The sequence below is a fragment of the Montipora foliosa genome, chromosome 1 (genome assembly GCF_036669935.1).
Source record: "Montipora foliosa isolate CH-2021 chromosome 1, ASM3666993v2, whole genome shotgun sequence".
In the NCBI taxonomy this organism is placed as follows: domain Eukaryota; kingdom Metazoa; phylum Cnidaria; class Anthozoa; order Scleractinia; family Acroporidae; genus Montipora; species Montipora foliosa.
The window spans coordinates 66,536,103-66,560,068 of NC_090869.1; the positions used below are offsets into that span (position 1 = coordinate 66,536,103).

The window sequence follows — 23,966 nt, forward strand, 5'->3', positions numbered from 1 at the left end:
GATCACACTTTGAAAATCTGAAGGAAAAAAGAAGTGATTTCTTCTCGTTATAACGAGTTTGCATTAATGCCTGCCCAATGGCGGAAGAGCCGTTGCCTTGATGTCATGTCAGACATGCGTGACAAAACATCGAGGAGATCCGTGGTAATCAAGGAAACCTCAGTATCCGTGTACTCTCACCTCTCTTTCAATCGTTCTTTTGTAGTGATAGATGATAACCTTTCCTTCAATTTGAAAAAGCAGACATTAAATATACTAAGCATTAAACTAGCTCAATTTACATTTACAACCAAATTCAAATTTCAAAGCAATGTGATTAAAAACGTGTGCATGCGCGATACAAACAAAACATATGAAAGATTTATTACATTCCTCCATCATTGCCTGATTTCAAGCCGAAGGGGACTAGGCACGAGTCTGGGTTCGAGTCTATAAATTACGGGATTAGCAACTATTGATCAAGAACACGCCGAGATATTTTACAAAATCCCCAAGTTTGGTGTTAATTTCCAAAGAAATGAATTTTAAGAAAACGACGAGACCTTTGAGTTTACAAAGAAATGTTTGCGTCCGGATGGCCATACATTTCTTCGTAAATTTTGACGTTTTTAAATGGCTGTATGTCGCTTAATATTGGGTCTATGAACACCAAATGGTTGCTGATCCCATAATTTACAGACTCGTACCTTGTCCCCTCGGCTTGAAATCAGCCAATTGTTGAGACATTTCAGAAACGTTTGGCAAAACTCTTCCCAAAGAGTGTCGACAACGAATGCTCCGTTGTTGTAGGCATTCACCTTGGGCTTGCAAGGCAACTGCTTCAACCTATTGTAGCTCTCTGCGACTTGGAACCAAGCGACCAGTGGTGAAGAAGCCTGGGATCCCTTAAGTGTCAGCCTGCCGTCAACTCCAATCCCTTTGTTTGGCGTGGAAGTGATGATAGAGGCCTGGGTACTTGATTCGTTCCACTTCCAGATGCACATTTAAGACGCGATCCAGTACATCCCAGTCCTCGCCTCCCCACGCGTGTTGAAAATCCTTGGCATTCATTCCTTTGGAAAAATACTTAAGTAATCAATAAGCTAGTATAAACAACCGCTGAGTGGTGGAAAGGTAAAAACCAAGACAGAAATGCCAAGTGGGAAAATCGTAAAGTAAAACATCGGCCCATGAAGCTGAGTAGCGTCATTAATTAAAACTAGAAACCTTCTCTCGAGCTCTCCATATTATTAGAAACATTTGTTAAACTGAACCAAGTGATGGATTCACTGAAGTAAGTGGGGACAACTAAAGTAAGTGAGGATTTTTTGGAACACGATTTAAAATTATTAGTCATAACTAGAGAACTCGGAAAAAAAAAATTCTCAACGCATTTGCTCTTACTACACCTACGACTAGCTGCTACAGGTTTATACTTATTTACAACTTCTCATTTCATTGAAGTGGTATAGTATGCAGCTTTATAGTGGATTAAGCTCCGCCAGAGCCGTTGTGTACAGCTGTGTCATCCTGACCCATCAGTTTACAATATTGTTTACATTTAGAATACAGCTTTCACCAAATAATGGCCAATCAGAGTGGGCCCGATTACGAGAACCAAGTAATGGTAATGGTAGTGGTAATTAATTTATATAACGCATTTTCTATTAACATATTCAAATGCGCTTTACAAGCAAAGGATCTATGGGTGAGATCGAACATCAGCATATATAGGCGCCGCTGGCAGCCGATATCAGTCCATTAGCGATCTCACCCAGCACATGAATGAATTAAATGAGGCCTGACCACAACACCGGGAGCTCCATGCCCTACTCTTTACGAATAGTGTGTGGGTTCTTTCACGTCCCACTGGGTTGTGAACATTGAAGGGTTGTGAGACAGGGCCTACGGTTTATAGTCCTTATTCGAGAAGACTTGAAAGTCTAACCATTTGCGGTTGTAATTACAAAGGCAGCATAATATTTCCAAATACTCGCCTCAATGTCTCTTTATTCACTCTTTCAAAATCGCAAAACCAAAGTGACTTGAAGAAAATATAACACAACAGTAACTTCGCACCGTATATCAACCGCTGGCTCTCGTATTTTTCAAAAACTTGTTGTCCCACGCGAAAGCAGACAACGCGGCCGAGGTAATCCAGAGCGATCCGCTGTCTAAAGTAAGTGTAACCCGTCAATCTCTCGTGGTATCGATGGTTCAGGCTCTCGTTGCCGACCAGTCCGTTTTAGGTGTTCTTTCTCAAGCGATTCTAATTGCAATTAAGAACGATGTACCAGACCACGCGACCAAACAATCACGAGCTGAGAACGCAGCAGTGCCTGTGGGCATCTGCCGTAGAGTCTGTGGACCAAACCGGCAAAGGCAGGGCAACAAAACGACATCTCCCTATCGATGTCGTTGTATAAATTGATGAAAATACTCATAGCCAAACACCCGCTAACGCTAGTAGCGGAAAAGAGCATCAGTTACCTGTAAAAGACGATAGCGACCCTGATGGGCTGTTCGGTTAATCCCCAACTACTCTCGTTGGGAACCCAGCGAAGAACTTGATGCTCTGCTTAAAGTTATGTTAAAACCGTTACAACGCTTGGAGCCAAAAGCCATTATCAAAGAATTTCCCAAGCCAGCTCTGATGGAGCCTTTCCTCCTAACCTAGATAAATCTCTTTCACATCTATGATTTTGGGAGGCACGATCCCGAACATCTCATTAAGAGATATACAGAACAGGATCCTTGCTGTCTTGGATCCGCTCTGTTCTTTGCGGCATGAAAACATCACTCTCATGCGCGACGAGTCCCAACAACATGATACTATCACTATATCCACTACTAATTACCATGAGTAACTGGAATAATGCCGAGAAGTAGCAAAACGGATCACATGACATGCACAACAACGCTGCCCTTGATACTGTGGGCACAAGGCAGACATCCAGAAATCCGCGCATATCAAATGAACACGATTAGAATGGCTCCCTCATAACCTCGGCAGCACTAAAACTACAGATGTGGCTATGACGAAATGATATATGAAATGGATCATATATGAACTGCGGATGTGAAATCAAGTGAAGCTATGATCCTCGCAGTTACGAACGCAATTTGTAATTGCGTAAAGAAGCCTAAAAAATTCAGGACTTCAACGGGTGTTTGAACCCGTGACCTCGCGATAACGGTGCAACGCTCTAACCAACTGAGCTATGAAGCCACTGACGTTGGGAGCTGGTCATTTGTGGGTTCTAATAATCCCGTGAGGAACGATGAAATGATATATGAAATGGATCATATATGAACTGCGTTCATAACTGCGAGGATCATAGCTTCACTAGATGTGGCTATGTTCGGCAAGTGAAAGTAGGTGATACTTCTGCCTAAGTTTCTTCAAAACGCCGAGAGCAGGTTGTCCAGTCCTTGCATCCATGGGGAAAGAAGACTTCCAGACTCAGGCAAGCAGTTATTCGGGGATAGTTTCGAAGCCCGCCTAAAACGTCGTTCTGAAAGAGCAAATACAGTAGCCGATGCCAAGGCAGCGGGTAAATCGTTTTTTTTCGTGGCACCGTTAACAGCCCCATTCTACCGTTGGAAAATTGTCAAAATTCCCGGGCCTCATTGTCCTCATCCATACACGCAGTCTTTCCCTCCACTATCGATATCTCCAGCAAGCGGAAAAAGTGTACTTAGATCTCCAAGATCTTACGAAGTCCATCTAGACTCAGAGTGCCTCCAGGAGGTAAACTGGTCACTGGAAGGACAACCAGATGGCTCGGAACGAGAAATCCCTGCTCCAACGTCCCATAGATCTGGTCATTGAGACAGATGCTTCACGTCAGGGGTGAGTGGCTCATTGCCAAGGTCTACGGGAGGCAGATGGCTTCCCAAGTAGACGTCATACCACATCAACTGCCACGAACTGTGGCCTGTTAGCAGGCTCGCTAGCAATAATGTCCTTTACAAAAAACACTACTGATGGACAACATTTCAGTAGTCGCCTTCATAAACAAAATGGGAGGAACACACTTCCCTATGCTGTCCCAACAGATTGAGATTGGTGTCTCACCCGCAATGTCTTAGTGAAGGCTCGTTACATTCCAATATTTCAGAATGTAGAAGAGTTACGGGAATCCACAGTGTTTCTGGATTCAAGCGACTGGAAACAACATCCAACAGTTTTCCATCGTCTCTATCACAAGTGAGGTCCCCTGAATATAGACCTGTTTGCCTCTTGACTCGCCTTCCAACTAGACCAGTTCGTGAGCTGGCATCCAGACCTCTGGAGATACACACCGATGCATTTAGTCTAGACTGGGGGACTTTTCCGGGTATGGTTTTCCTCCGTTTGCCCAGATAGGCCGATACCTCCACCAAATTCAGAGTCAGCAGGTCTCGCACATGGTGTTCGTAGTACCAGTTTGGCCAGCACAGCCTTGGTATCCTCGGCTGCTATTGAACCTGCGCATCGACCGGCTTTCCCCACCTCATATATATATATACCAGTTCAGCAAGACCTCCTGACACAGAGAACCCACTCCCTCAAACACTTACAACTAGCTGGGTGGCTTCTGTCGACAGAGAATACCAAACGGCAGACATCTCGGGAGAAGAGTAGAAAAATCCTCTTGGCAGCCTGGAAGAAAAACACCACTAGTGCCTATTCCTGTGAAAGTGGTGTAGCTGGTGTACTCAACGGGTAAATGTTGATCCCCTTTCACCATCTTTAACTCATATTTTGGACTTTCTTGCATCACAGTTTCGCAAGGGTAAAAAGTACAGAACTATTTATGTCTATCGTTCTGCCCTCTCTGCTGTTTTGCAGTTCACTGACTGGTCTTAAGAGAGCGTATTTACTAAGTTCTACTACAGACCTCAGTTTGAAACTTGTGAAGGGAGGGCAGTCTTGTCGAGTACTGCACAAAATAAGTGGCGGAGCTAAGGTGCGCGCGCGCGCGGAGTACCATGGTTAAGAAAATATGGTAATTTGATGCGAGAAACTTTGGGTTTAGCAATAACGTCATAATGCAACCGTCCGTCTGTAAGTCCGTAGGTACGTCCGCCCCTCCAAGTATGCAAATGTGACCAGTATAACGTGACCATATGGCGGGCTCAAGTTTATAGCTTGGCGTAAAAATGGCCGACCCACTGAAGGGCTTCCTGTGGTTCAAACATAATTGGTTTTTATGGACTGTTCGAAATCATTTTTCACTGAAGATTCTCTGCTAAAGGGTCGGAAAAATATCAGGGCAACAATTTCAAACCATTTTAGAACGGCAGCTGGAAAACAACATCGAGGAATTGAGATCAACATTTGCGTACGAGCCATCATTTTGTGAACGTTGTTTAAGTGCCACGAACTACTTCGTGGTCGTCTTTTTCGCACTGAAAATCTCGCTAGATCATCAAATTAACCTCTCATAAATGAAAACTTCGTATTTTGGACTAAAAATTTTTTAAAGGTTTTGAACGATCTATTCATAATTTTTTTGCCCATCGAAGTCCGAAGGCCTAATTAGGCCTAACGTCTAAGCTTTAATGGATATTTATGATTCTTTCTGTATTGATAAAACAATGACCTGTGACCTTTGTTTTGTACCTGCCGCTATTTACTGCAACGGCAGCTGGCTCGCTGTTTATGTTAGCAGAAAAGAGTGGATCGATTTCAGCCAATCACAAGGACCATGCCCTTGATTTTGGAATTTGAAGTCAATAAAAGGCGCCAAAAATTACTTCAAATGATGAAAATAAGACACGTTGAAAATGGAATACCTTCAAAGCGCAGCCAGTCGGATTTGTAGATACTAAGAAGCCCAAACCCGTTCATTTGCCAAAAGCCTTGATGATCGATGGATGAACTTTCGCATTTCAAGCGGCCAACAGCTGGGAAGAAAGCAATGTATCCTTCGATTGTGTTCTGTTTAAAATACAATAAAATATCCATAATATTTGTATCTTGTACTGTTGATGGTGTGGATGTTTCTGGTAGAAGACAACAAAGGCAAACAAAAATAATTTAACCAATAAAGACTCCGGCAACGAAATAAATGTATCCTGCTCTAAGAGACGAGAATATCACCCTAATGATGCTGTTCCAGGAATATTTGATTATTAAAAGGAGGCAAGTGGAAGCACTGAGCAAAGTTATTCACAGAACTATCAAGTGAGCACTTTTCACGGTACTGTAGACACAGCATTTATAAAAGCAGACATTTACAGTTACACTGTACATTCTTTACTCCTTTAGTTTTTCAGTGTTACTCCATTACACATTCTGCCAAATACATGTTGAGAGGTCTATCTTACCTAGAAAAAAAACTCACCTTTCGAGCAGCATCCATGATATCAATGGGTACATCAATGTGAAGATCAAACAGAAATATTAAATCATGTTCACTCGGTACGTGTTCGACAGCCGTGTTTAATGCCAACGTCTTGTAAAACTTCCCTGTCACGTTAATAACAGTGTGTCTGTCTCGAAGAAGATCTGTGTCAAATGCTCTGGTCATGTTGATGTCCTGGCTCTCAAAATCAACAACAATAACGTGAAAGTTCGTATCGCCAGTCAATAAGCTTGCAATTGTGAGTTCATTGATGAAATGGTAAACCCACACGCCTTGATTCTTAACGGGCAAAACAAAGTGAATTGTTGCTGTTCTATTCCACCTGATACCTTTTGGAGAACACAAGTTATCCGTGCCTTTCTTCTGATAAACGTGTTCGGCAAGGCGATAGGAACCTTTCCCTTCTCTCAGGCCCATTTCCAAATCAACTAAGTAACGGTCTCCATAGACTGGGTCTGGCTTTTGTACAACTTTGTGGATTCTTTTCAAATAGTATTTCCTGCAAAGAAATGATCACTCTTACATTAAATTTGTTCCCTCCATTTAAAATGGAAATAGCTTTTGTCTGGCTAGCATATCCCCAGTTGACGAGTAAAATCACCTGGCGTTTAGACAGAGCAAAGTATGGCGAGCCAATTGTAGCAATATTCAATAAATGGATATTTCAATTCAAAGAGTCTATTTTAGTTCAAATCAACGCAAAAATTTATGTTCAATATATTTTTTTTTGGGTTCCCAAGCGGCCAATCAAAATCGCTCTCCCTCGTGTTTACAAAATTTGACAGTTTCCTTCACCACGAACTAGCATCAGATTGCTGCAAAAATCTACCTTTTTCCGGAAAACAAATGGTACTTATCGGAGAATTTTTGCAGCTCCAAGCGGTTCCAAATCTCTTCGATGAAGGCCGCTTCATGTTCTATTCACCCGTATTTGACTTCGCTATTGCACAATTCGATCTAAGGGGACCCCGGGTGGAAAAGCGAAAGTGTGGATGGCAAATTGCGGTCTAGTACCCCCGCGAGTCTTTTGACTAGGCAACCAAGCGGAAACTCAACGGTCGCCGTGTGGTGTTGATTTTTAAAAAGGCTCTTCCATCGTTTTATCGATTCGTTTGGGACACTAACAACCGCCTGACATCGCTGGCAGGGCTTCATTTGCGCGGCTAGCGGATTGAAATGAAAGAAGAACCTTTGCCCTTGAATTATACGTTGGGAACATTTTAACCAGGAATATGTCACTGAATTTGGTGGGCTCGTGAGAATTGAGTGTTCAGCCTTGGTATTTACTATAACCGTTGACAACCGATGAGCTGATAATGGCGTAATTCGCGTCGAGTCTGGAAAAAAAAAACAAACAGGAAGGAAGCGACCCACAATGGCAATAAAGTTTGGCTTTTTAATTGATAATTTTTTTGTAAAATTATCTTGTCGGGTCTCAGGTCTTGTCTTCCCATACAAATCCTTATATTCCTTCTTATTATATGGCAAAGCCAGTCTTGGGCAAATCCCAGCGCTCTGATTGGTTCTTTCTCGGTCGGGATTTTGCAGTACGGACCATTTCCGTGGAAACGGTGCAAGCCGTGTATTTTTGTTTTGGAGCAAAGCCGGCAAATATATAATTTGCAACCAAAACAGCGAAAAAAAAACTGTGAATATGGTCATTCTTCACAGTGAAACTACCAGAAGAAGCTAAAGAGATTGAAAAGCTAAAAAGATAAAAAGCTAAAAGATAAAAAGCTAAAAAGATTGATTGCACCGGAAGTGCATTTTACTATCAGAAACAGAGTGCCATAAACAACTTACTAACCGAGCTTGCTCGGGCCGTACTGGGGAATATTGGCCCGAGGTCGTGGCAGTACGGACCAAGCTTTCGCTCGGTCCGTATTGCCACGACCTCGGGCCAATATTCCCCAGTACGGCCCGAGCAAGCTCGGTTAGTAAGCGGTTATTATTACATGACTAGCTCCGTGAGCGGGCAAGATGAATGAAATCGCGCGCTGTGATTGGCTACCTGAGCGGGCAAGATGGAGCTATCTTGCCCGCTCGGGATTTCTCGCTTGGTCCCGCAAGATCAAAGATCATTTTTGGTGTTTTAAGTCATATAATAAATCCTTTATTGACCAAGCTTGTTCGGTCAAGATGGTTGGATATCGGCCTCGTTCTTTTTTTGCGTGTTTATGGACCACGACAAAAATAGAACTTGGCTAATATCCAGCCATCTTGACCTCACGTTTGGTCAATAACCCATATATACTGAGCTTGGGGCGCCTGTGGTTACACTTGCTGCCACCTCCATCAACGCGCAGAAGAACATAAATATTCCGTGATAGGAAAATATTTCAGGGTCGAGCATGCCTTAACACCTAACAGATTAATTAAGAACTTTAAAGTTCTCAAGAAATGCCGTGGCAAACTCGATTGTTTGATATTTTAAATGCTCTTGATCAAAAACAAAAGACCGAACACAAGCGGATTCCATTCGCGCGAAACTTCTTACATGAATGTACATGAATATTTTTACATAAATGTTTTCATGTAACGTTTGCTAATTTAATTTTCTCACATCCTAAGTATTATAAATATGCCTTACTTTGCTTTCGTTAATTTTCCTACTTAAAACTTTATTTACCTTTACCTAACACAAATTGTCTAAAACAATCGGAGTATATAAAACGCCTCTCACGGTTTTAATGATAAACGCCTTGTGAATGACACCTGACCATACAGAAGACTTCCCTTTTCATTAAAATGCAAAATTTGATCAGAGACATCGATCGCTCGAGGTTCTCAGGCCCCACTCTTCTTTCGATTCGATAATTTATGGCTGTTGCGCCTGACAAAGCGCGTTAAAAAGAATTTTCGCAAAGCACACCTGCAAAGATCTACCATAACCTTGAACGGAAAGTTAAAAAAAAAAAAAACGGGGAAAAACAAGCGTCATAGGGACTTAAAGCAAGTCACTCCACAAACAAATGAAGAAAAAAAAGATGATAACTGTCTGAGATAGAAGACATGATGGTACATCAACACATGGTAAATAAATAAAGATAGGATAAACTTGAAGGTTGAGGGAAATTTTATCATTTATAGCTAAATTCCCACAAATAAGACATTAAAAAATATATTATTATTATTATTATTAGTGATATATGAAGTTAAGTGTCAATTTAACACATTAAGCGAGTCACATGCTAGTGGATCGAAAATAAGCATCACACCGATACAGGTCATTATCTCTCATGCCTGCCTCACAATCCACAACAAATTGACTTTTTATTAACCAAGAACATGAAAAATTCACTTCAACTGAAAAGAGTCCAAAGGATGGGTGCTTGACTTGCATCATGTATCCATGGACACCAATGTGACGAAGCAATGAATGTAGCGGTATTGGAGGAACTCAACTATATTTAAACTGTTCAATAAGGGTTACAATGGCGGTCAAAAGGGTGAAAATGGCGAAAACGTGTTCAGTCTTAATGACGTAAACAATCACGGGATCTAAATACAGTCACGACCGCTGACCGGAAATCACTATGCATAACAAATAAGAATTAACAAATATCAACAAATCAACTAAACATTCAGAGCACTGTTCAAACTATTCCACAACCAATTATTATCATAATAATCTTAACTATTACAAAATTTTCAAACCTGATTGGTTCTGTGCGCACCTATTTGTTGTGCAATTGTCGCGCGATCATGTGGGTGTCCAATAGTATCGAATTTAAACAACTCCAAACTGGATACCTGTAATTGGACACCTACGCCATTCACGCGTCAATCACACGCCCTTGCATGGGGTCTTTCTTGCTGTTTTCCTGCTGTTTGGAAAGCAGATTGAATATCATTTAACTTTTTAACACAAAAAGGTATTCAAAAACTTTTTATCCTCTAATTTTGTAATAGTTACAATTAATTACTGGGCTTCTGATAGGATGCGGAAAAAATTAAAGATTATGCGGAAATTTTTGGCCATATTATGCGTAAACATGCGTTGATTATGCAGAAATTACACTGGATTATGTGGAGATTTAAGCAATTTATAAAACAAATAAGTAGACCCGTCCAATGTATTCACATGCTCATGGTACAAATCTGGACTCGAAATTATTGCGACCATTGAAATTTTTCCCTTTGCAGTAAAAATATCTGGCGACCAGCTTTCACCGTTGAAATAAAAGGGTTAGCAGTTGGCATTTGCTGAAACGTTTGCTAAAATAAATAAAGCGATAAAATATTGTTTTGTTTCTCATCATGAATTTTGTTTCAATTTGGAGATGTGGAGCAAAATTGTGATGTGGTTGAACCACGATCCATTACCTCTATCATTCACCATTTTCGGTGGTTTTTTACACACATGTATTGCCGGCTCCTATTTTGTTTTGTTACACCACTGGTGACAGACCTGGCGACACATTATTCAGCACAATGATTGTCCCTACGATTACAAATGATGCAATTTAATTTGTGACTATATCTTGAGGCTAAATTTTCATATCTTGTTGCATCTTTTTTCTAAAATTTCGAGCACAGGGTATGTTATGAAATTATAATTTATAACACTGTGTACTAGTGTCCAGGCTCATTGCCAAAAAATGCGTGGAACTTTCATCTTGCGAGCAGAATGGCGTGTATTCTTCGATCTTCAGGAAAATACGCGTTTCAAAATAGTCAATCTCTTTGCCTTTTATGTTTGTGAGGATGGTAAGCAGCTGCTTTATCACTTATATCAGGCATTTCTTCTGTTTTATGCAGAAAATACCATGATTATGCGGAGGATGCAGATTTTAGGGAATTATGTGGATCCGCATCATCGCATCCTGTCAGATGCCATGTCATTAGTAATCGAACCTCCTGTCATACAATTCAGGGAGTAAACCATGCACGATTACTTCCTGAATTGTACTCCACTCAGTCCAATTCGTATTCAACAATAAGACCCGTAGCCCGCAAGAGCTTCGGGTCAATAGCCCATGAGGCGAAGCCGAATGGGCTATTGATCCGTGGCCCTTAGGGCGAAGGGTCTAATTGTTTTAGTATCCCCCAACTAGTCGGACAGAAAAGGCCACAATTTAGTTAGCAAATTCAAGTTGAAGAAATATTTATTTGGGAATGAAACGAAAGAAAGCGTCACGCTTTTCGCTACTCAAGGACTATTACCAAGTCCTCCGGTAGCGTAGCCAATTAAAATGCAGGATTTGCATTAGTCCACTAGTTGGGTCATACTAATACTTCTTAGTGATTTTGGCAACCTTCCAAAACAAATTTCAGGACCTCATTGGGAACTTTCGCACTGTTAGGCAGTGATCTGAAAGTTTTCTTTAATATGGATAAGAAAACTGCATGCCTTGATAATAATTTTTAGGACAAATTGCTTAGAAATATTACAGTTAATAAAAATAAGCAATTTAAAATTGCTGTATAAACAGTTTACCTTGTGCCGAGTTATTCAAACGTCTTTAGAAAATCACTTGAGGTCCAATATTATTAATTAATTATTTTTCCTTCCCAAGCCCTCAAATTGATGCACTCTTGTACCATTCTTGTAGGATTCATAGAAGGCCGCCATTTTCATCAATCTCTGTGAAATCTGGCGTGTTTACTGGGGAGATGTGGCCCCAGTTTCCCTGAAAATTTCGTCTTTGTAGCTTTTGTTATGCCTACATGAAAGGCATTTTACTTCACGTTATTTGAAAGCTGCCCAAAGGCAAAATATTGTTTTGGTCACGGTTAAAGTGACCTGTGTATTTAGCCCTGGGTAATCATAATATTGGAAACACAGTACAGAAAGCAATCATGGTCTAATATCGCCTCCAACAAATTATCAAAGCTCCAGTGATTTCAAAAATTATTTCCTTCCCTTTGTTTCCACGAGAAGTTGATAAAATTTTTTGAGAGGTTTATACAAAGCAAGTCTCACAGAAAAAAGCTTCAAATTCAATGCCATTCATTCTTTTCGCCAGAAAAACTCTGGTTCAGAAATAGAAACAAGTAAAAAAAGTTGGTGGGGTAACTGACTCTGAACAAGTTTAGTCATTTGGAAATTTGGCAACCAATAAATAATTCTGGCTTTATGCCCCAGGGAGCAAGATCTCTGGTTATGCAAAGTTTAATAACCAAAGAGAATTGATAGAGGCCCTTTCATTATTTATCAATTGAGACAGAGCATTACAGCTTTACTTCATTTTCACCCAGCCAAATTTTGTGGCTTTGTGGAAACCAGCCACTACTTCATCAGTGAAAATGCAGAAATTTTAAAATACATGTAAATTCCACAAAAGCTAATTGAAAGTTTGCCACACACTCTTAGAGAGAAGATCAGTAACAGCTAGCAAGGTTTGCCAAAAATGGATATCAACACTCAAATATTTGAATGGAAAAAAAAACATGACATTTGACTGATAAACAGTATTTTAAGTCTAAGAACCCATTTTAAAACGGTTAGCTTTCAACACTTGAAAGCTAACCGTTTTAAAATGGGTTCTTAGGCTTAAATACTGTTTATCAGCGCTCTTTGAAATGGGTTCTTAGACTTAAATACTGTTTATCAGCGCAATTTGGAGAAAATTGGTGAAATTTTCTGACTGCCGGGTATCTAGTTTTTTGAAAACACTTCCCGGCTGCCGGGTATCTAGACACTTCCAATTCGAAAAAGGTGAACATACTCGCAAGCCCTTGGTTCGCGAATCGTGTAAGCAGCACAAAAAAATACCTGTGAATCCCGATAATTTCTATACGAACATGAAAAGTTTAATTTACTCTCTATTATCCTTGATAAATAATAAATCTAGAATCTGCTTTTAACGGTATTTTCAGTTGACGGTCTCCCGCACAAGCTCTATTTCAATTCTTATATTTCTTACTTGTCGATACTTGTAAAGGGTATCCTGTCGTTTCGCCAACGAGTTGTTTCGCCAACGACTCGTTCGCCAACGTCTCAGGTCGTTTAGCCAACGTCCTAAGTCGCTTGGCCAACGTCCTACTGGTCAATTCGCCAACGTCTAAATAAAAGTTTACACTTGTGTGTGTTGTCATTTATTTCATTCCCTCGCCTGGAATTATTTTCCTGCGCGTGCGACGGCAGTTCCTGCGAGTAAAAAAAAGTCTTCAGCGCGTGTGTGCAATGTTAACCAGTCTTTTCCTGTGATGTCATTTATTTCATTCCCTCGCCTGGAATTATTTTCCCTGCGCGTGCGAGGCCGTTCTCTACGTGTAAAAAATTTCTTTAGCGCGTGTGTGCAATATTAACCAGTCTTTCCCAGTCACAAGTCAAACAATTGACACTGATTAGCGTCGCATTTTAATTAGCGTCGCCTATGTGAGCTTATTCGAATATGGATGTTTCCGGTTAACCAATCAGATCTGTGAATTTTATCGCACTTACCTTTCTGGTCCGATGCATAAAGGGCCAAAAAGATACAGGATCTTCATTCGAGCTTTAGAGCAACTGAATACAATTCCAGCTTTACATCATGAAGATCTGCAACGTCTGTAACTTCGCAGTTCGCCCGCGCCAGGAAGGCCTTCAATGTGACGGCTGCTACCGTTGGCAACATCGTACCTGCGATACTGGAATATCCCGAACCCAGTACCGCGCCGCTGTACGGTCTGGAGAGGGAATCGACTGGAGTTGCCATGTGTGCATGGAGACATCATACTTCGAGAGTAGCGGAATGGAGGAAGATATGGACTCGTTGATGAATGACCCCTCAATGGTAAGTACATGCACTTATGTTTATGTAACTTGGGTGGGATGCTTTAAGAGAGAAAAATCTCTCCTTGGAAATATACCATTTATTTATGCCGTTATAGAGATACCGTCTCTCCTTACTGAAGCTTAGGTTTTCGGTCTTAGGTCTTAAAAGACTCCTATCACATGAACATTGACAGATTTGTCTTGCTTTATATTTTAGCCGTCTGCAAGCCTTCCTGAACCTGACAGTTTAGAAGAGAGCGGGACGCCACTATTCTCAGATGTTTAAGCTTGTTCGCCACCCTTTCAAGCAGCTCTTAACAGTGAATGCGTTTGTTAGATCTGGGGAGTATGCCAAGCAGGTGCCCCTAGCATACGTACTCATGTCCAGAAAGAAGGGAAACGACTATAAAAAGGTATGTTCACTTTATTTTTAGAGAAGATAACTTATTTTTCTAATTTCTCTTATTTCTCTTAAACAACTCTCTGCGAAATTCATTATTAGCATATTGACTTTCTACAAACATTTACAAAACTGGTATCGGCTTTCCAGTGTGTAAATCTCAGGATATGATATATAATACAATAGGTGCTCCAGAAGCTAATCCAACTGATGCACGAGGTCGCCGCCAGGCAAGTCACCGTGGACTTCGAGAAGGCGCTGTGGTCGGCTCTCCGAGCAGTCCTACCAACAGTTAAAATCCAAGGATGCGTTTTTCACTGGACACAAGCAGTCTGGAGGAAGGTGTGTATTGCATTTTAATTGTTGTTTATACTTTTTTGTGTACCTTTTTTAATTTTGATTTTGTTTTACTTTAAGGTACAAGAGCTTGGCCTTCAGACGGCTTACTCTGGTGACGATGCGGTGTACCGGTACATCAGAAAGATAATGGCCCTACCATTCCTTCCGTACCTAGAGATCTTGCCGATGTTCGTCCGCCTCGAGGCCCAGGCCCAAACAGAGCAGCTGAGGAGTCTTGTCGAGTATGTCGGGCGGCAGTGGATCGAAAGCCAGGTGTTTACTCCGAGAAACTGGTGCGTCTACAAACAGCCGATCCGAACTAATAATGATCTAGAAGGTTGGCATGACGCACTTAATCGCCGAGAGGGGGGACAATGCGGTTTGCCGTTGTATTTATTAATTGAGTTGCTTGATAGGGAGGCAAAACTTACAGCCGTGACAATCAGGCTTGCATCAGACAATAAACTTAAACGAATTCAACGTAGTGTCACTAGGAATATCCAGGCTAAGCTATTCGCAAGCTGGGAAAAGTATGAGAACAACGAAAAGACTGCCGCCCAACTACTGAAGACTTGTTCACGGCTTAACGGACCAGCTCGTGCGACCTAGAACTTCTCTGTAAATAGGATAAATTGATTTCAATGAGATAATATATAGGTTTCAATCAGGTTTTGTAAATAGGTTTCATAGGTTTTTTGTGCTTCTAAACATTTGATACTATATTGTAATAAAATTGCTGTTGTTATTTACTTGACTGCGTTCCATTTTAATTCTAACTCGATCATACGGGAAAAAAATATTGTTAACAAAATATTCTTTAGCGTGAAATTGGTACGTTTTCACACCTATTGTTATGGATCTTCCATGGAATGATACCGCTTGTAAAAATCCGTTCTAAAAAAAATCGATATCTCAGGATCTACTGACTCAAAGAAATCGCTTGAAACGCGAAAATATTCTCTACCTCAAGGCAGTGCTTGCAAGGCATATTTTACTGATACGACGAATGTTCTGTAATTTTAAGATTTTGTCCGTGAATGTCTGTTTACACTCGTGCCGACAACCTCTTATATTAATTATGCGGCGGCAGCGGCGCCATGAAATGAACATGTCGGTATCAGTTTTTGTGTGTGAATTACTTTAAAGGGTAACTGACGTCAAAATTTTCCCTTTTTTTTGTTGAACCAATACATTCCTCTTGGGTTAAAGAATCCAAAATGAGCACATAAAAGATATTTTGTGTAAAACCAAATTTTCTACAAATTTCTTGTGATGCTCAATTGACGGCCATTTTGAAAACGTTCTGATCCAGGTCACGTGATGTGATACGTCACACGTGTGTAATGTAGTGTCATGGTAGATCTGAAAGTAACAACCTCGCGGCTCTCGCTGTTCAGCTAGCTGCCACAATTTACGAGGAAAAAAAATAAGGTTTCTTCTATTCTCCTATAAGCCACCTTTTAGAGACTATGAAATACGAAGTGGGAAATAAAATACTTCCTCTGAAAAGGTTGAATAATCGAAACGCGACGGATCGTGTGTCTATTCATAGCTGCAGGTGAGTTGCACGCCAGGGAAAACAGCGTTTAGGAAGAAATTACACGCAAGCGTTGTTTCTCATTTGCGACGGAAAACATGATGAAGTCAATCTTGTCCCGAAAGGTTACTCGTTTCAAAAAGTATACCACTGTCAGCTGAGTGAAGAGTAAACTACTCATGCTCGTTCATCTTGGTGTTTTATCTAAATAAAACAAGCCGACGGCCCCTGAGAGCGGAAACCACTTAAGTTCATGTTAAGAGACTTCCTTGAACCCAAAATATAAAACGCAGTGCCCTGGTTAAAAAATAAACGAACCAGAGACACATTCATGCTAACGAAAATAATAAGCACGTAAATGTTTCTCAAATGACGATCGAAAGTTTAGAAAATATATACAATATAGCGCTCAGGTCATCCAAACCTGTACCACTCTAAGCCGCATTGAAATTTACGATATGGACGGAAAACAGCAGGATTTAAAGCGAAGAAAAGGAGACCCAGGGAAGCGCTGCGTGGAGATGTTTTCTAACAAAACAAATGCAGATGGAGTTAGCCTTCACCAGTTTCCAGCTGATGAAAGTGTGCGGCGACAGTGGTTGCATTTGTTCAATGGTCACCACCTTCGGGTCACATTTGTAGCGACCATTTCTCAGCTAACAGACGAAGGATTCGGTGCAAAAAATGCTGGATTCAGCTCTAAGCTAGTATTTAAAAAGTCCACAGTTCTTTCTATTCATGCGTCTCCTACTCCCGAGCAAGTAAACGAAGCTCGAAGAATAACAACAAAACTCCCTTTGTGTAACGAACAATCGAGGGTAGAAGACTCGAGCTCCGAGGTCACGCAGGACACTAAACTGTGTTTCTAGAAACAATCGTAGACAAAGACACGAGATTCAAAGATCAAACAATCCTTGATGTAAAATCACGTTTTAAACCCACGGAGACCTTCCACTGTAGCATTTTACTTCTTGTCACCCGCCAAACATAAAAAACGGATTCGTCAAAGTCCTTGGAACAAACTTTCGAGGAAAACATTTCAAAATTTAAAAGACATTTGCGGGACAGAGGTGAACCCACGCAATTCGGTAGAAAAACTACTATCAGAAATCAAATTCACAAGGAGGGGCTCAGTGCTTAATTATTTTAAAGGAAATAACAAAACACAAAAAGATATTTTACCTTTTGTGACACAATACCGAGCAGGGTTTGGAACGTTACCAACCATATCAAGCCCCCCATATCAAGCCCCCCATATCAGGCCCCCCATATCAAGCCCCCAACCATATCAAGCCCTCCATATCAAGCCCCCCATATCAAGCCCCCCATATCAAGCCCCCTACCATATCAAGCCCCCCATATCAGGCCATGACATGACACACCATATCAGGCCCCGACCAACCATATCAAGCCCCTGATATTCTATCGTCAATATGACTTCATGACACACCATATCAGGCCCCGACCAACCATATCAAGCCCCTGATATTCTATCGTCAATATGACTTCATGACACACCATATCAGGCCCCGACCAACCATATCAAGCCCCTGATATTGTATCGTCAATATGACTTCATGACACACCATATCAGGCCCCGGCCAACCATATCAAGCCCCTGATATTCGATCGTCAGTATGACTTTATGACACACCATATCAGATCCTGACGTACAATATCAAGCCCCTGTAATTAGATCGTCACCTTAAGGCTCTGACACAGCATATCAAATCCCTGTTATGAGATCCTCTTTATAAAGCCATGACAGACCATATCAGGCCCCGACCTACGAACCCCCAGTATGGATGAGATTGTCAACAACAAGCCATGACCCACCATATAAGGCACTTAAGCTAATTTACGATATAATATCTCAAAAATCCGGGTTGGCTGAGTTCTTCAGCGAAAGTTTATTTCTTTATTTATTTTCTTTGTATTCTGTCCATTCATCGCGACATGGTTTCTTTACTTTAAGTGCCCGGCGGCTTGGAGCACTTGACAGAGGTGTAAAATACTTACAACCGGCTGCGGGAATGAATCGAAAGCCAATTTTTTCTGCGCAAGAAAATGTGGTAAGAACTGAACAACGAACTGAATGCAGTTACGTGAAATCCGTAGCGTGACTTAATGACAGCTACAATGTAGCCTCAGAGAGTCGCTTTTGCAAACTTAAATTTCCTTTACCAGTTCTTTTGTGCCTGCACACCACCACAAGACAAATGGACCGCCACGTTGTTTCTCTGATTGTGCAACACGTCATTTAAAGCAGTTGTTAGCAAGTTAACGAGCTAGGCTCCTAGACTGTACCACCACGATACTTAAAACTAACCGGCGTTTGCGCCACCCGTGGTTAATTTCGAACTATTGATAGGGGCTTTTATCAATGACATTTGTTAAGACTTGATAATTCGAGCAATCGGGGCCGCATCTACGAGATTTCAGGTCCACTGAAATCTACCATGTGAAATTGTAAATTCACGTGGCTTACAGCAGGTTTTATCCCCTACTTTAGTTCTCTACAAAACTGGGTTTCCCTTCACGGCAACAACAACAACAAATAATATAATTTCCTTCAACACCTTTTTTACAAAAAGCCAATTGCAGATGTTGTCGTTTGTAAAAGTCAAACTTGCTCAGAGTTATCAACATGTAAACTTTTTGGTTTCAAATCTAAAAAAACAAAAGGTTTGCGGCAAATCCGCCTCCTCCGAGATTTTCAAGGTTTGTAGTGTCACAATTTGACCTTACGAGTTATCTAAGCTAATCGAAAGGGTAACCGCTTCGTATGCGATTCATTTTTTTAATATAGGCGTCTCTGCTTGGAAAGTCAAAGAGTCAGTTTCGTCGTAAATCGTATACACCAGGCACGATTTACGGACAGGTTTTAAGCGTAAGGGCTATCTGTAAGGTCCGACCTTACAGGCTATATGAAACACTTTCAAAAATGGCCGTCGACTTGTAACGAATTTGGTATTGTTCGCCGTTACTATGGCAACGAATAGAATAATATTTTTAGCTAACCTATTGCTTTTTGCCTTTTAGTGGGAGAGTTGAAAGATAAAGATCATATCATGTCAAAACACATTTAAGAAACACGTTTGCTTTTCAGTAGGTTCCAATTCTCCACACTGGTGAAATCTTACATACATGCATATCTTTAAAAGCGAGCTATACAGGATTTTGCAAATAACCATAATGATGACCTTTCTGAGCTTAAATTACTAATCTGTTTTCTACAGTGTTTGGTGTTTCCCATTTCGATTTCGCAAGAACCACTTTTCTAGGCGTGCACCAGTCATGCAAGATTGTAAATTATCGTAGCCGCTCTTAGGTGTTGCGTTAAAAAAAAAAAAAGGAAAATTAGTAACCGCGGAAGTCAACTTTAATTAGCAATTTTTTTGCACTCTCCATACCTGGGACAATCCACATTGCAAAGGGATTTATAAATTAAGGAGTTCATTTCATCAGTTATGGATGTAATTTTTTTACGACTCAAGGTATCTGAAAGGCATTGGTGTCATTCGCGGTCAATGACAAATGTAAAAAAAGCTGCAAGCACAATGGGGACTATTCGATTGAAGTGTGATCACAGAATAATCACTAGTTCGTGATACGTTCAAGCTAATTAAACATGCCTTTATTTCGCAAAGCTGTCACCGGCTGGTGCGAGTAATATAATGCAGATTCTAATCACTTATATCAATTACGCACAGGACTTTATCGGTGTGTACTAAATTAGTAAATGTACTGGATAAAATCGATTTCACCATTCCAGCTGATCGTTGGCTGCCGATAAATACACGATGTCAGGCTACAATAGTACATTCACTAGTCTCAGGAAGGGTTAGGGACAAGGGTTAATTTCTCATCCCGACAACCTTTTTTATGTCCGTTAGGGCTAACTGTGCCTCCATTACATTGATAGTCGACATTATTTATTGGAACACTGATTGCTACAACGACACTTCGAAAAACTGAAACCTCTTGTAGTTGTCTGTCAAGTTGTCACCAACTCTATATTATTAGCTGTAGCCAATAAATTTGAAGAAAAGTTCACATTGGTTAGTAGAGTGAATATGTTTCTATTGGAGGCAAAAAGTTAACTGGTACTCTTGCTTTCTTTTCTTAGCTGTTGAATCTGTCCATATTATCAAATTACGTGCAGTTATTTGGATGTCGGAGATAGCACGTGAGCGATCAAAGTTTTCTTTACAAAATTCAACGCCACAAGATCTAAATGAAAGATAAAGACCAGGACCTCTGTCTTTATAAGCGTTCCACATGCCAATTGTGACTCAGAAATAACGCATGATGGATGACGAATTGCTTGCAGCGTTTGCCTTGTGGTCACCAAAATCGGAATAATAAAGAATTGCGTAACTACCTCCTGTCGTTCTCTAAATCGGTATTAGTATTAAATGTGCAGTCGTCTGTACTTTAAGTCTAATCGGTAACAATGCGAAAGGTTAAAAAGCTACATTTTGTGTGTATTGTTTCCACAGAATGCAATTTCCTGTAGCGAAATCTTGTCACATTTAGCATCTTCAGACGTGACAACCGTTAACTACGGAGCAGAGGTCACGCCGAGCGAAGTTGCGAGGCGATATCTGATATGATGATAAACTTTGAGATTAAGAATTTATTTTCATTTTGTTCATCATCGAACTGTTCGTGACTTTTACTGACCGTACAGAGGCCAAAAAGTGTTAAATATGACTGAGAAATCCTGCTGTTTGCTGGGGCCTGATATGGTTGGTCGGGGCTTGATATGGTTGGTCGGGGCTTGATATGGTAGGTCGGGGCTTGATATGGGGGGTGTAATATGGTTGGTAACGTTCCAGCCTTATATGACAATACCAGCCATCAGTGTCAAACCTAAAAGAAGCTTTACTCAAAAACTGGCATTGAATTCAAAATCAACCCCTACTTCGCCAAATTTTTAAAGCACCACCAATGATTTTGTACAAAAAAGGAAAATCCTTAACTATAAATGCTTTCACACAGGAAGGGAATCAGTGTGGCCTGTCACTCCTTGCATTTCTCAAATTTTTATTTTTCACTGCATCTACTTCTTGACAGCAGATGTTCTCTTCCTCCCTCCATGTTGACACCAGTTTCCACACTGACACCTTGTAATAAAAGAATCAGTACAGTAAAAAATTTTATCACGATGTTGAAAAGAAGAAATAGAGAACACAAGTTGTATGATTTATAGTTTCACCAAAATGAACAGTTATCAGCACTGCAACTGTTACAAACGTGACAGATAACTTAACTTCGGCTATAAACAAGGTACAAAGACCACAAAAGAGGGGAAAACTGAAGTTCACAATAAGTTAATATTAAGAGGATGTTTAATTCTAAGTACCTGTACGAATGCTATTTTTGCTGCGTTGCGTTTTATAGTGAAAGACGAGAAATCTTCAATCGTTCGCCAAATTCAATACTAAAGCGTCAAAACATGTACATGTATCATGTGGAAAACTACTCTCAAAAATGAATCCTTCCAAAGCACCTTCACAAGCTCGTATGTTTGTATTTTCAGCGTATTAAAACCTAAGTTTTGGAAGGTACTTGCGTGTAGCTTAAAAACACGTCGCTCCCATAGAATTCAAGAGTCTGCACATTTAAATCTTCTTACTTCATCGCTCCTATATTTAATAAGCGACTGAATTTGCATATTGCCTTCTGCTCTTTAAGAACGAGGCTTTAATAACAATGCACCTTATTCGTGTGCTAATGAGTGGACGGGTATTCTGTAATCTGGCCGCGATTGATTTTGAGATACTATAAAGGTAATGCACTCACCATTCGTCGCTTTCTTGATTGAGGCGACAGCGGCGTCCGGGGCTCTTGATCCTCTTCTGAATCGCGCGCTCGATTTTCATTTCTTCCTGGCAGTTCAAATCGCCAGAGCCTGGATTCACCAACAGGTCCCAAAGCCCTTTCATTATTTTCGCCTTCTATCGAAGCCTCAAAATCCGAAAATCGGACCCCGAGTTCGAGCTGCTCTCACCTGCACTACTGTCCGCTATATCTACTTTGCTTAGTGTACACACGTGTGACGTATCAGGTCACATGATCAAATTCTAAGCGTTTACGGCGGATGGCTTACGAAGCGGCATTTATGACAGTTTTTCGAGCGAAAAAAGGCACAAAAAAGCATTCGAAGTACCTTGTGTCGGTTTCAATGTGTTACCTGAGGTATTTAGACAGTATTAAAAAAAAGTGACTTTCTAGCCGTCAGTTACCCTTTAACGTCTGCTATTTCACATTTTTATTCTTTTGATTTGAGTTTATTATTCCAGTTAGTGAATAATATTTTATTTTCAACTAAACAAAGAAAGAAGCTCGCTGCTTTGAAATTAGCAAAGTAAGAAAGTAATATCACACGCGTGATAAGTGATTTTGATTCCCAACGATATTTGTTGATAAGTTTTCAAATTGCATCAGTTTTCATCGTTGGCGAATTGACCAGTAGGACGTTGGCCAAACGACTTAGGACGTTGGCGAATCGACCTGAGACGTTGACATTTCTTACTTGTCGATACTTGTATGAGGCGCAATTCAGTCTGCAATGTTTTCCCCAATAAACACAGTCTATCTATCTATCTATCTATCTATCTATCTATCTATCTATCTATCTATCTATCTATCTATCTATCTATCTTCTATCTATCTATCTATCTATCTATCTATCTATCTTAAATTCCAACAATCACCGAAAGCAGGAAAGCCGAAATTTCGTCACGTGAAAGATGAACAATCACTAAATCATCGGACACATTTGTTTTTGGTAGTATTTTAGTTAAGGAGGTTATCTTGTTTGGAAAAGTCACCATAATATTCTCGTCACTCAGATATTTAAAACAAATAAGATTCGTTTACTTTATTACTGTTGCAAAGGAAGCTTATGTACAAACTCATCTGTAGACTTACTTGGGATGTTTTAGCTCCAGTGAATCCATAACCTTATCCACAACTGACTCAATTATTTCTTTGTCAGCTTGCCGGTTGCCGCGGGTCCACACATCCCCTCCATCGACCGCCATTGCAGTATCGTCACCAGGGAAGACATTGGATTCGAAAATCAGCTTTATTCCGTTGTATCTATAAACTTTCTCGCGCGACCTGAAAACGCTTTTGTAATCGCAGGAAGGAAGATATAACTTCTCGTTGGGAATAAAAGGCAGAGTATAAAACTTAAAAGAATCAAGGCTTTTCCCATTGGCAGATTTGCGTTGTAAGCTGTCGTGCAGCCTCTTTGACAGCACAATATGGATCGCATCTTTTCTAGTAATACTCGAAATCTCGTTGTCGTATAGCGATAGGTAGTCCGAAGTAATCAAATTAAAATTAAAATCGTCGCTTGCCTTCCAAAAGACTTGAACAAACCCTGCGCCCCCAATCTGTTTATGTAATACCTCGATGTAATACTTTTTTCCACGCTCTAATTTAACGGACTTGGTCGACACTTGATCTGTATATTTGTCCAACTCGTCCTTTTGCGTCCAACCGATAGAATCTTTGTCAAACACACGCGCAATGAGTTGTTTATCCTTTGGATATTCGCTTGTGCTTAGCCATAATTCCGAAGAGTCATCGGACGCGATTCCAAAAAGAAAAAAATCGCTCCGGGGCGGGTGAATGTAACCA

General features: G+C 40.6%; 1 protein-coding gene and 1 long non-coding RNA gene across 2 annotated transcripts in view; both read right to left on the reverse strand.

Moving 5' to 3' along the window:
- Positions 1-48: 48 nt before the first annotated feature.
- LOC138005824 (beta-1,4-N-acetylgalactosaminyltransferase 3-like) overlaps positions 49-23,966 on the reverse strand; it is a 24,371-nt gene continuing 453 nt past the window's right edge. Inside the window, exons 1-4 of the mRNA XM_068852003.1 lie at positions 23,250-23,966; positions 6,312-6,831; positions 5,761-5,905; positions 49-1,052 (exon numbers count right to left, since the gene is read on the reverse strand). The exon at positions 23,250-23,966 is cut by the window's right edge and continues 453 nt beyond it. Of these exons, the coding sequence (XP_068708104.1) occupies positions 904-1,052; positions 5,761-5,905; positions 6,312-6,831; positions 23,250-23,966 (1,531 nt within the window). The 3' untranslated portion in view covers positions 49-903. The remainder of the gene's footprint in view (positions 1,053-5,760; positions 5,906-6,311; positions 6,832-23,249) is intronic.
- Positions 21,343-22,547, reverse strand: LOC138005837 (uncharacterized). Its single transcript, XR_011123830.1, has 2 exons — positions 22,119-22,547; positions 21,343-21,439 (listed from the first exon to the last, which is right to left on the reverse strand). It is a non-coding gene; the product is annotated as an uncharacterized lncRNA (long non-coding RNA).